This window comes from Saccostrea echinata, unplaced genomic scaffold (assembly GCF_033153115.1).
Source record: "Saccostrea echinata isolate AGI-Se365-2 ecotype Australia unplaced genomic scaffold, CSIRO_AGI_Sech_v1 ptg000016l, whole genome shotgun sequence".
NCBI classification, from domain to species: domain Eukaryota; kingdom Metazoa; phylum Mollusca; class Bivalvia; order Ostreida; family Ostreidae; genus Saccostrea; species Saccostrea echinata.
The window spans coordinates 8,377,745-8,392,074 of record NW_026889765.1 but is presented as its reverse complement, the minus strand read 5'-3'; the positions used below and the strand labels follow the sequence as shown (position 1 = coordinate 8,392,074).

Here is a 14,330-nt window from a genome sequence, read left to right as displayed (position 1 = left end):
TATCTTTCATTCTTTGTTCAATAAGTTTAAATGCATATTTTTCATCATAATATGTATGCATCAAGAAGTTTAATCCTAATTTATCCAGTTCTGTTTTAATGTTTACAATCCATTCATCATTTTCCTGTACCATTTCTTCATAACACTTTTTTCTCCAAAAAGTTGTGCAGTCAGATTACTTCTAAATCTGTAATTTGATATCATAAAAACGCTAGACATGTCAAATAGCATGTTTTAATTACATGTACCATGTAAATGCATTTCCCTGAGGAATCTTGAATAAAGGTTATGCGGCTCTCTTCTTTAATATAATAGCGTGCGTAATTTTTTTTTTCAGGAAAGCTTATCTCAATTTTTTCATCTATTTTATGTTAACTCAAATTTATTGAGAGAAATAATATCAATGTCATACCAGTTATGTAAATACATATATTTGTGTAGGAAAGATAGAGAATTAGGCTGAGGGACTTTCTACCTATCTTCTCCTCGTTCTCGATGAGGGTAGATCAATTCATCAGTTTTTCGGAAGAAATATAACAAATTAATGCTGTCTATTATTAAAATCTAAGTCCAGAATTTTTGTCTTATACGTATTTTTTCAAAGTGCGTTAAGTGTCTCCATGGTAAAAAATGTTGATGTACACTCTTAACGCACTTTGAAAAAAATTTTCAAAGTGCGTTGATTTTGTCCAAAATTTAACGCACTTTGAAAAATATTTTCAAAGTGCGTTGATTTTGTCTTAATTTTAACGCACTTTGAAAATTTTGAAAAGTGCGTTGCCACAAGGCTCCAAAATGAAGTGTCAGAAAGTGCAATGGGTGAAGGGGTTCAGTCAGATGATGCAAGGAGTGGAGCATGTTGTTGCAATTTTAGTACTTTCTTCTTAGATCTGTCAACTCCATTTCTAATTTTCAGTGAGAATTTGTTAGAATGTCACATTATCAAAACAATTAAAAGATAATCCTTTTGAAGTTGACTGAATGAATCTATTTTATGCCGAAACTCAATTTTATGTACCATTTGACAATATCTTATGAAGTTATAATGTTAATTAGAAACAGCTATAGGAAACAGTGAAACAATTTATGACCTTCACATGTCAACAAGAGGAAGCTTTGCTTTTGATTAAAATTTTTAAGATACCAATGATTGAATGAAAAGAACAGCATCAAAATTATCCTTTAGTGCATTGTTGTCAATTTCTTTTCTCAAAGTATGTGAAACAATTGAGAAACAACAAAATGAGATTCAGTCTAAAAAATGACCTTTACATACCAAAATCAAAAGGGGACATACAACTTATGCTTTTGATTTAATTTTGTTAAATAACAGATGCTGAGTGCAAGAGAAACATATAACCATTGGTAAGATTTGTGTCCCACACTGCTTTCTCACAGTAACTCATGAAATCTTGACTGATTTAAGTACGTTTTAAGGTCTTAAACTGAAAAAAGATGAAATACTAGTAGGCAAAATGTGTTAAAAATCTCATAAGAGGCTCCATCCTTTGTTCTCTTTGACATCCCATTTTGGAGCATCCATCCTCCGCATTTTACACCAAGCCCAAATTGATACGCAAGCATCCCAGTATGGCGAGGTTGAAACATGGGATTCAATAGGATTTGATAAAAACAAATATCGTTGCAAAAACATTTAATGCCATATTGATATTCTGAATCCCTATACACTGTGGATTCAAGTTCAATGAAGTTATATTATGACCCCACGGGACTAAGATGGTCTTTATGTCATGACTCCTTGCGGCTAGGGTGGAGCAACAACATGGAGGCAGAAGTTTTTATGTGAACAAAGAGGGGGATTTTTTTAAGATCAACCGAAAAACAGCAAGCCCACGCTGATTCAGGTTAGCGTTGTGGCTCAATTGTTTTCTCGGCTCCAAACTTTGCAAAAAATAGATATACTTTACATGTAGGTCAAACATATATACATACATTTAATATACTTTATTTTATATATTTCTGGATGGTTTATTTTTATAACCTGTACTGTATGTGAAGATTTTAAAGACAGGCATATGAACGTTCTAAAATCAATTGAATTGATTTACAATGTTCGTAAGAACATAATTTATTTAGTCATATACAGACAGAAATCCGTGTCTTCGTGTCCCCCAGTTTACAATGGGATTAAGAATACTCTAATAATATACACAAAGAATAGATTTTAGCTTTGCTTTGCTAAAACTAAAAATCATTGAAATCTATTAGAATATAAAATATTAATAAAATTCCAAGCATGTGTAATTAGTTCTTACCGCGGTAAATATTGTTTGGATTAATTTTGTTCAACGTTTATTAATTCATTATCTGAGAAAAAATGCCATAATACTCAGCAGAACGAAACAGAACGGATAATTCGAATGTTACAAAAACAAACAAGATTATTTCAATTTATTGATATGTAAAGCGTTAATTTCCCAGCGTGTGTAATTGGTTTACTCCGCGGCTAATGATGTTTGGTTAAGCATTAACATCTGGTCGACTTCCTGGTAGAGAAGAGGCGCGGAAGAAAGTAGATCAGAAGTGAAATGGCGATAACCCCATTCCTGCTGATACAGTTATAGAGGTGGGCGAGATTTATGAATGAAACACATGTAGCGAGATTTCATCTACCTCCGATATGCTCATATGCCGAACTCCAATGATCTGTATTACAGTAAAAACTGAAGCACTATAACCAAAAGAAACTAATATTTGGGCATATTAAATCTTAGTTGATTTGATCATATTTCTTTTCTGACATTTGAATTTGTCTATTATTATTTTTAAAAAAATGCGTTATATTGGGTGACTTTAAGTCGATACAATGTATAATGCATGTAGATTTTGATAAATAGTAAATCAGTACATATATGTACTTTATTCTGTTGTAGACCAATAAAGTTAATATCTTTCAGAATCTAAACTAAATTTAGTCGTAAATTTAAGCAAATTTACAAACCAGTTGAACAAACACGCCTTAAAAATTGTTCCCTAACTTTATGAACTGAAGAATGCAATTACATTTTTTTTTTGACAATCCCATAAAACGTCTATAATAAATGTTTTATATTCAATGTTTCTTTCATTATATCTTTTTTATACATTTTAATTCATCCTCTTGTAGATTTTTATACACTTGATCATTTAATGTAAAATATCTAAAGATTTAGCAGTATAATTAAGTAAAGGATTAGTTATTTATTTCTTAAGAAGATATTTACAATGACGGGGCCATCTTAAAAAAAAGATTGTTTGGTTGCCGTCTCCCGACCGACTGGCTAACATGGCTCGACTCAAAACTTTTTTAACCTCCAGGGAAACATTTTTTTTTTTAAAATTCAGCATTGATGTTAAAATCTTCTTGGGGGGGGGGGGGGATTCTCACCTATACGAAACTACCAACCCATTTTTTTTTTCATCCTGAGTCGGGGGAGAGAGCAAACAAACATTATTTTAATGTTGACCCACAGTACAAGCGTTTTTGTTAATCTTTTTTTTTTTTTTTTTGAATTTTTAGAGTATCAAATTCTCGTATATATTGCATGTAGTTGGTTGTTCAGTGTTTTCAATACAATTTTAATGTTTGAAGGTTTATTTTACAGCAAAGCAATAAAAAGGGCTTTCTTTAGTGAAAAAAAAAATCAATAAAAATTCTTATTGCCTTCAATTCATGAACTGCAACTCAAGGTTATGCATTCTAAAGATCTGTGTATTGAATTCAATTCAAGTAAGTTATGTAATGATGTCAACAGATGGCAAACTAAATACGCATGCGCACCTTTTGTGAGCTTGACAGATTGCAATTTCTTAATTAAAAAGAATGTTTATAATTTTTAGCGAAATGCCACTTGACTTAAGGCACGTGTAGTTATTTTTGATATTTTTATGGGATTCTCAAAATATTGTACAAGAACACATGTGAAAGTAATTAAACATAAAACTTTACACTCTAGAAACATTCTCAAAATACCAATATCTCAAGCACCGGATACAGGCTGATATTTTAAGCAATTACATGCATTATTAATTTTAAAGGAAAAGCCCCCCAAAATCACTTTTATTTGCTTTGGCATTATCATACAGTATCAAAACGTCTTAATTCTAGCTTTCCCGAGAACTTTTAATTTCTGCAAAGGTTATACATGTTTATACCCAGAAAATTGGGATCAAGAAACCTAGGTATTTCTAAGTAAAAGATTATAGTGAATTAGTTTTGTTCGAACCAGTAACTTACAATGTGCATGTACATGATATAACTTATTATCTTATTAAAATCGATTTATTCATGTTAATGGTATGGCGGAAAAACCCTCTTCATCCAACTGCAGCAGTGCAATTTCAAAGCTTCTTCAGTTGGTGCTGTTTGTTCATGCATTTTCTAAAACCAATTTCAATTAGAATGTTTTTATTATATTTTGTCCTATAACGATATAAAAAGTCCACTTCATAAGGAACTTAATATCCCCCGACTCGGAAGTGTCCTCGATCACTATACAAATACTCTCTGTAGAAACATCCAATTATATTCCGAATGTATTTATGTCAGAGAAGCCAAAACATAACTATAGTCTTCTTTGTCGCATTACCGCTAATGATACTCGAGTTGTAGAGTCCATTTTCAATTATCCCCTCTGCTAAGAAGTATCCTTTTCCCCCATTTTCTTTAATCTAGTACTATGGAACGATCATTAAGCATTAAAACAAGAATTTCGGTAGATTTATGTGACGCTGACCAGATGAATTCACCGAGATTCAATCTTATGCAATCATTTTAAACTTTGATTATCATGTAATAGATAATTACAGTCAGAGATTTTTTGAGAAAATTGAATGTCACTGTCGAAAGAGATAAAAATGCCGAATCTTTGGATATTTGAAAGATTCCGCAGATAAAATTAGAGCATGCAATCAAATACTATGTCTGATTTTCAAAGAAGATTTCAAGGCCAATTTTATAATTACAAGGTATGATGAATGACACGTCTGACGTCATTTTTTTTTTATTGGTTTGCATCAATGATTATTACTCTTTTCTACAAAGTCTTTCCATACGGATATTCAGTTTCGCTCAAACTGTCCAAAGTGGCAAACGAGATTTCATTTCTTTATTTATTTTCCTTGCGCATGCATTTTCCACTGCTTTTTAAAAGAAACTAACGTCTGCTGCAACCGATTTTTTTTTTTTTTTTTTTTTTTTTTTTTAAAGAGAAGTATTAATGTGATATAGAAAACAATCAGATCTCCACGTACAGTTATACACATCAAATAATGCTTAGCAAAGATGTATAAATAAATTATATAATAAGTAAGAAACGAATCGGAAAACACCCAGAAGTCTCTGATGAGGCTGTAGCTCTACTAGTTTTATTTACAGTACGAAAAAGCAGCACTTGCACTTGAAACTTAGTGGATATGGTAAAATAAAAAAAAGAATTTTGATCACCTATGTACCCACTTGATTAAATTCAGACCTTAATTCCAACATTGTCCTACTCTTAGTAAACTTGCAATTCTCTTCATCTGAATCATCCCTAACAAACAGAACTACGTATCTTAAGACTATTCTTCTTAAGTTAGTACATTTGTGTACCAAGTCTTATTGAAGTCAGCTACTGGGAATAACGAAAGACGCTATCACTGCGGACCGTCGGAAAAAGACTATCTATTTAGTTCAATGAAAGTTGGACCCTCTATAACTTACTATACAAGTCTTCAAATCTTCAAAAAGTCCCCTGTGTGTGCGAGATTGGTCCCTCGACTGTTTATGAAGGAATAAAGGGGAACTTGAGTGCATGCATCACTGAAATTCCCGGAATTTAATTGGGACTTATCCAACATTTTTAAGCAAAGATGAAACGTGACGTTGCTTTAGACAATTCGACGTTAGCATTCGTGCGCCGTAGGGCGATACCACACATAATACAAAATCCCATGTTTTGTTTATTTGAGCATATAACTATTTGGAATTTGCTATGATTATTGATGAAAATTTAATAAAGAGAAGGGTAAATTTAAGAAAGCAGTTTTTAATATAATTTTTCACTCCAAACAACATGTCCACGATTTTACCAAACAACCTTCGTAGAATTGCGTGTCTCCGGTTAGTATAATTTACTTGTGTACAAAGTCTCATTGAAGTAAGAACAAAACTGAATGGGGGGTAGCGTTTGGAAAAATTAACGGACGGACGGACGACGGATACTTCACTTATCCTTAAGCTCTTTTGGTCTTTGACCAGTATAGCTAAAATTGAAAAATAGGAGAATGTGCCTCATTTGAATCACTAGTTTCTTTGTTTTTTTTCCAAAAAAAAAAAATCTTATATGGTAATGATCTCTCTGCAACATGTCGAACAAAACAAGTTTTCTATATCATAATTGTATCAAATTAAAACAAATGTTAAATACTTTATTTTTCTAGAAAGAGTTAATTTATTTCGATAATAAGTATTTATTGAAAAATTAATTCGTGCATTGATATAAACTAAAAGTGAGATTTTTTACTTTTTGTGCAAAGGACAAGGTATGGTAACGGCCCAATCTGGCCCCTTATTTGATGTAAAAATCAGAACACAGTTAAAATTGTGATAGTTTGTAGTTAAGAACTTTAAATGATGCTTGCTTTAAAACCAACACTAATTATGATTCAAAGCTTACACGGAGGCCACAAGAGGGTGCAAAAGTAGGACATTTTCCCGAATTTCCTCAATTCTGGTCAAATCTCGTCAAATTCGAGATACATTTTACTTTGGAAAACATAGAGCACACGCTTGCCTATCTGAGATTTTTATACATAAGATGCATCTGATACTAGTGTATGAAATATATAAATTTGGTAGGTAGGCAAGCTTGTGCTCTATGTTTTCTGAACCAAAATGTGCTGTAAAATCTATGAAAATTTGCATAAAAATGAGTAAATTCGGAAATTGACATATTTTCTGACCTACCTGTGACCTCTATGTATCCCATAATTAGAACCAATACTCATTTTGTGGCAGGGGTGACAACAGGTTTTTAACTGATAAACTGTTGCATCACTCTAAAAGACACCCCGAACCGGGGGCCAAAAAGGGGTCTTAGCCTATCTTGTCCTTTGTGCTCTGTTCTAACGTTCGAGATCGCATACACCGTGATCCCCTGTCGCAGTAGATGATTGCACCGAAAAAGATTCCTTAATGCTCAGTGGCCAGAAGTGTTGTTTGAACCAATATTTTATACATGTAGATGCTCATTTCATTTCGACCTTTTTCAGTTTATTTATTCATTCATTTAATTCTCAATTTCAATTTCTCAGAGTTAATATTATTATTTCCTTTAATTGGAACATGTCACTTCTTCATGATATATATTTGAAAACCTATTAGGCGGTAAAATAATAATAAAAAAATAGTATTACAAATATGAATGTACTATCAATATCTAGTTGGAATGGTTTCCATGAAATGGAATTCAATCATGTATCAGTATATACTATTGAAAAAAAACTGCAAAGCAGAGAAACATTCAATGTTCTACATGTAGTGATAGCCATCATTTTTATGAAAATGTTGACATTAGAATTTAATACACATTTATCATGTAGACATATTGCCAGTCTCTTGGTACTCAGTATATTTTTATGACATTTAGCGAAAGTTTTCTGTAATTGGAAATGGATCTGATAGTACTGTAGATTAGCCTCTTTCAGAATACTAAATTAAAATCCGCACAAAACAGACTTTAATGCAAAAGTCTGTTTTGTGTTGTTGGATAAAACAAAGAGCTTCCTCCCTGTTCCAATTTCTAAATAATATCTTAAAAATGAAAGTTAGTCGGGTCAAGCAGCTCAAGCTTAATGAACAAACAAGTACAGGAACACAAAAATCAGGTTTGAAAATATCTTATACATGTAGCCTCATCTTCAAATAATTGAAAACTACACATATTATACAGTTAAAGAAATTCCAACATAATTCATTTAAATTCTTTCCCCCCTTCCTTTGAAGTGGCTATATACTAGCATTCTGAAAGGATCTTGTATAGGACAAGTTATTTTTTTCCACCGAATACATAATTATGTGCATGCATACAAAAATTCATACCATGACATCGAATTTTGAGTTCAAAACAGTGCTTGCAACTTTTGTCTCAAATGATTTTCGTCAACACTCTCGCAGTAAATAGTAAAAATCATAAACATGCGTCTCTAGATATAATTAGTAAATAATTTATTTTTCCATGACCCCACTTTTCTTCTCGGAGTGAATCCTGAATCTGTCCGCGGCTTTTACAACAGCTGTTTTTTTTAAATGATGAAGCATTTGCACTTTGTCCATTTATCTTATGTATGATTGTAAGAATCTGTTAAGACAACACCTGCTATAGTAACAGCAATATCAAACCAATTGTTAAGTCATCATTATTCTCACATAAGAGTAAAACAGTACAGGGTCCACGCATATTGAGGCAGTATGATCTTTAGTGTATTTAATTTGTAATACAAATTTCTTTAATTTGAAATAGAAGGTTGCAAATTACGTCCAAAACTTCAAATAATTCTTTAAAAATCGGAAAAAAGAGAGTAAATAAATATAGGAATCCAAATTTTGAGAGTGAACACTAAAGTTGAATTAGATAAATACATGATATTTTATATAAATATTGAGTATCTGTTGATTTACGTTTTTTTTTCAGTACTCGATCTTCTCTTTCATATGATGGAAGAATCGGAAACAAGCAGAGACAGACAGATAATAAGATGTAAAACAGGTATCCGAAAACAATTCCGACTTTTTTAATCTTTCAGCGGATGTTCTTGGAGGTATGAAACATTCCTTTTCTCATATTAGCGTTTAACGACAGCAATAAGAACACATTATTCATGGATTCTCGGCATTGTTTGAATTGACTCAGAGACATCCCCCAAATTACTGGCACGTTTTGTGATAGCCCTGTTCTATTGAAGTGCTAAAAAAAGTGATTGTTGGTTAAACAAATTTATATGTTCGAATATAAGCGCATGCGTATTGAATAAGTTGCTTTCCTTGTCGATCTGAATTTGAACATACTTATTGGATTAGACTACAAGTTTTGACATATTTTTTGCAATCACTGCAAAGTGCCATTTTCACTTTTAGAAGACATACGCATTCCTGTGCCGATAAGAGAGAAAATATTTAGTGTTCAGACAACAAACACTTTAACACAAAAAAGCGGATTGACAGAGCGCAGTTTACACGAGAAATTTTCATATTTTTGCGTCCTATTGGCATGCTGGCAGATTCTTTTCTCTGATTTAGATCCTTAATTCCTAACAACGACAGAAAAAGAAAGGAAGCCTATTCTACAATATCTGTTTTTTCTCTCTAGAAGTGTTGCCCTCCTGCTGCAGATAAATGTATTCTTGAAGATGCCATGGCAGTATCGAACACATTAAAGGTCTTGACTTTATAAGTGTTCGATTTTTGTCACACTTCTTGACGGCCATTTGAAATTTCGAGACAAAATAATCCACTCAGCCAGTATGATTTGCCGATATCAACAGATGAGTCAAGATGTCTCCATCTTCAAAGTTCTAACGTGTTCGTTCTGTTACGTTTACATGTTCAAATCGGACACGCAGCTTAACCTTACCTTTACTGCTTCCGGACCTGTGTTCAAAGCTGGTCCAGCGGCCCAATATAAATATTCGTATCCTTCCGGATCAATCTACAGGGCCGACTTGGATAATAGTTCTATGGTGAAACAAATTTGTGAACCTCTGAGTAAACAAGAATGTGAAAAGTGGACAACTTGTTGTCAGGCAGCGACGAAATGTTGTCAACGGCAACTAAATCAACCTCCCCCGCCAACAAATTGGTCACACTGTCCTCGAACGTGGGATGGATATGGATGTTTTGACGACACTGCAGCCGGAAGTATTGCATACGTCAAGTGTCCCTCATACCTGGACCATGCAAGTGATCATGGTAAATACTGATTCATTATTTATTAGATATGATTTGATAATCAGGACAAATAAAAATTATTATGGATAAAAAAAATCTGCTTATGTAAAGACATAAAAAAATGAACTGAAATTTTGAAATAATTCTGCAATGCGTATGTAGAAAGTGATTGATATGTTCCATAACGATTGCATATTGAAGATGATGGGTTTAAAATGACTTGAAAATTTAATCAGCTGACTGAAGACTTAATCAATTGTCTAATGCTAATTAAGAAATGTCAAATAAAAAATGAAATAATGTCATTTTAATTGCACAGAACTGATATTGTCAGGCACTTAGGTAACACAATCCAAACTCATTGACTTCCTGCACGATTTAATTGGGGAATTCATATTCCAGATTATACTAAGAAAAGGCATACGATACCTTATAAAAACACCAAGCACAAATACTTTGATTTATACATTATTGACTTTGTATGGTAATATTAAAAGGAATTGTATCAAAAATATGTTTTAAAATTTTGGATAACAGACACTACTCTGCCTGAAAGCTTTTCTGTCAGGCTTTCTTAATAAATAAAATTTTAAATGACATTTATTTGTGTTTTACTGCTTTGTGCTAAAATTACCAAGAATAAATGCACAAACATTTCAGTGTTGGACTAAATTTATGTGTTTAGACGGAAACCTTCTGGTAATATAACAGTGCTGATAGAGGGATACGGGGAAGAAAATCTTTATTTTACCTAGCCTGACTTATTTTTTAAAAAATGCATACGTCATGTATGACATTGTATCTGGTCTAGTAAGATATACCCTACCCTGACAGATACAAATGGTATTCAACACTTCTAGATGTGATGTACATGTATTATGCTCAATCATTCAGCCTTTCCTCTGGGTGACTTAAATAATTTTTGTCAGATATTGGTAGCACAGGACAGTTTTATTTTTCATGCAATCGAAACGTTCCAAAATAGTGAGCTTATTTAAAGAACCACTGTCTAGTTTGTTAAATTGGGTATGCAAGGGACATTAACGACAGTTGGAAACGAAACGTGGGATAATTAATGCATAACGGGCGATATTTACATTTAGGCCTATATAATAAAAATGTGAAAATAAATAAAAAATGCTATATCCTAAAATTGAATTACACGAAGCATTTTATGTTAATTTCCATAGTCCCCGCCCACTGACGTCAGACACAATGGCAGCCCGGGAAATTGACATGCAAATGAGGCACTTGACCTTTCACTGGACGAAATTAACATCAAATTGTTATTATCGAGAAATTAACACACTTAACTTTTAAAGAGATATCAAAGAGAAAAAAAGTTGGAAATGTAAATAGTTTGAAATGTGTATTGATTTTTATTTTAATTTTTCTCAGCAAAAGCATGCTCATTTCCATTGAGAATTTTGAAGTATTTAGGAATAAAACATAAACAACTTACATATTTAAGTCAAATAATGACATACATGTATGGAGTCTATGGACAGTCTCAAAATTCCGTAAAAATGTGTCCCGTTTTCACAGGTCATACCCATCGTTATCGCGCATTTATGATTCTTAATACTGGTCAGCAAGTGATGTTTGACCATCTACCTTCCTTTCAAATCTAGCTACATTCATTACAATAACTCACCCCATTTTCTGCGGAATTTAATCCCGGAAGTTGATTTCTAGTTTTGTACCAGGATGTACATATAATTTTACTCTGTATCCTAAGAATTGTAGTGATGAAGCTAAAGCGTCAAAAAACAATAAAATGAAAAAAAGTACCCTGCCCATAAAATACACTTTACACTTTATACAATGTACGTTATTATACATGTATTACTTTATCATTTACACTTTACACTTAATACAATGAAATTTATTATACATGTATTACTTTATCATTTATACTTTACACTTTATACAATGTACGTTATTATACATGTATTACTTTATCATTTACACTTTACACTTAATACAATGAAATTTATTATACATGTATTACTTTATCATTTATACTTTACACTTTATACAATGTACGTTATTATACATGTATAACTTTATCATTTACACTTTACACTTAATACAATGAAATTTATTATACATGTATTACTTTATCATTTATACTTTACACTTTATACAATGTAAGTTATTATACATGTATAACTTTATCATTTATACTTTACACTTTATACAATGTACGTTATTATACATGTATTACTTTATCATTTATACTTTACACTTTATACAATGTAAGTTATTATACATGTATTACTTTATCATTTACACTTTATACAATGTACGTTATTATACATGTATTACTTTTCATTTATACTTTATACAATGTACGTTATTATACATGTATTACTTTATCATTTATACTTTACACTTTATACAATGTACGTTATTATACATGTTTTACTTTATCATTTATACTTTACACTTTATACAATGTACGTTATTATACATGTATTACTTTATCATTTATACTTTACACTTTATACAATGTACGTTATTCTAAGCTTAATACTTCAGAATTAAATGCTTCCTCTTTTTATGCATCGAAATTTAAGATACTACCAATGTTCATTTGTATTAACATACTTAATTATTTTGAATTTCTTTTGAATGTCGTTTTTTCATTTTTTTTTCAAGAATACACTGTAAATACCCTTTAACAGTGCTGTTTAAGCATAAAATTTTAAGTAGCATTAAGTAATAGTCTTTAGGTTTTATGCTTATATACATGCTTGAAATCTAACGAAAAAAAAATCCGTTTTTTTTTAATAATTCATTTTTATTTTAGAAAAATAAAACCCAGACTCTCCTCCACCAAAAATTTTGAAAGAGACATTTGATAACTTTGATCAAATGAGAAGCTCTCGTCTTACTTTTTGTATGTCAACAAGCTAATAATGGTTGCCTGAAACAAAATTATTTTTATCGGAATTATTTCTCAATAGGAAACTCTTGCTTTGTAGTTTGTTCGTTGATTGACGCTTATAAAAAAAAATTAAAGAATTGTTTTATTTTTGGTTTAAATCGTTTTCTTGAAAGTGCACATTTATTTATATCTTAGTTTTGCTCAAAGTGTGAAATATGAAAAAAGTAATAAAAAAGATAAATAAGCTTGAAACCTAGTCTTTAGATACAGTTGTATATATTTGATCTAAATATATACATAATACAGCCGCAAAAACAACCTATCAATTGGTTGTATTTTGACTGATATTTCATACCAATTGTTAAGCCTTTGTTTTATACTAATTTTGACTACTTCAAATGTTCCGTATACCGATTAATGCCTAGGGCAAACAGCAGGTGTGACCGGTCACCAGAGGATGCTTACTTCTGAAAGACACTTGATCCTAACTCTGGAATTTCCAAGGTCCCTGATCACAGATCTGTATTATTATTATTAAGGTCTTCCGTCTTCACGGATGACCTTATAGTGATTCTACTGTTTCTTATTAAGGTCTTCCGTCTCAACGGAAGACCTTCTTATTATTCTGTTGTTTCTTTTCAACTTTTTTTATTATTCTTACCGATTTTGTGCACGCGATTTCTCGTAAATGCATCGATGGATTTTCATGAAACTTTCAGCAATGATGGCAAATTACATAAACTTAAGGCATTTTTTTTTTTATTTTGATGATGTCACTTCCGGTCGCGAGTTATACTTGATTTTCTCTTTTTAAATTGAAATTTTGACTGTGCTTCTTCTCAAAAATGGTTGAAGATGGAGTCATGAAACATTCTGTGATAATAGATCATGATCTGTACATTTGTCTCCGGTGTTTCGTTTTTTCCGGCATCACTTCCGTTGTCCACCAGAAGTAGCTTAAAAATATGCAATTTTTGACTTTTTTTTATTTTTAAATGTTTATAACATTGACATCTATAGTGTTTCAAGTCATTTCATTTCCACCGGAAGTTGTACTTTTAAAGAGGAAGTTGTCCAAAAAATGAATATTTTTCATCCAAACTTTCAGGAAAGATTTGTACACACTCACTGTGGAGTTTTAAGTCGTTTTGAGCACTTCTTGTCAAACCGGAAGTGAATTTAAAAAGAACCGAAAATGGGTTGAAATTAAAAGATATCACTCTTTCACGTGTTTCTGAACATATTTTGAATAAATCAATCGCCTATTTTATTCAATTATACTTTTCTTCCTTCTTTTTTTTTTTTTTTTTTTTTTTTGAGTAAATCTATCACAGTCAACATCGTAAATCGGACGGAAGACCTACTCGTTGCTTTGCAACGAGCTTTGCTCTAGTTATCATTATTATTCTTATTTTTTAGACAAATTTTGTGCACGCAATATCTCGAGAACTATTCAGTGGTTTTTCATCAAACTTTCAGGGATAATGCGCTATTTAATGCCATTGTTACATT

General features: G+C 31.6%; 1 protein-coding gene across 2 annotated transcripts in view; it reads left to right on the top strand.

Annotated features, from left to right (window-relative positions):
• The window catches only part of LOC133188397 (calcitonin gene-related peptide type 1 receptor-like), a 53,170-nt gene that overhangs the window by 13,724 nt on the left and 25,116 nt on the right, over window positions 1-14,330 (top strand). Inside the window, exons 2-3 of one of the 2 annotated variants that reach the window (XM_061323796.1) lie at window positions 8,676-8,802; window positions 9,351-9,949. In XM_061323796.1, coding sequence (XP_061179780.1) covers window positions 9,505-9,949 — 445 coding nt within the window. In that variant the 5' untranslated portion in view covers window positions 8,676-8,802; window positions 9,351-9,504. Of the gene's footprint in view, window positions 1-8,675; window positions 9,950-14,330 lie in introns of both variants that reach the window. The other variant, XM_061323795.1, reaches the window with a different exon arrangement.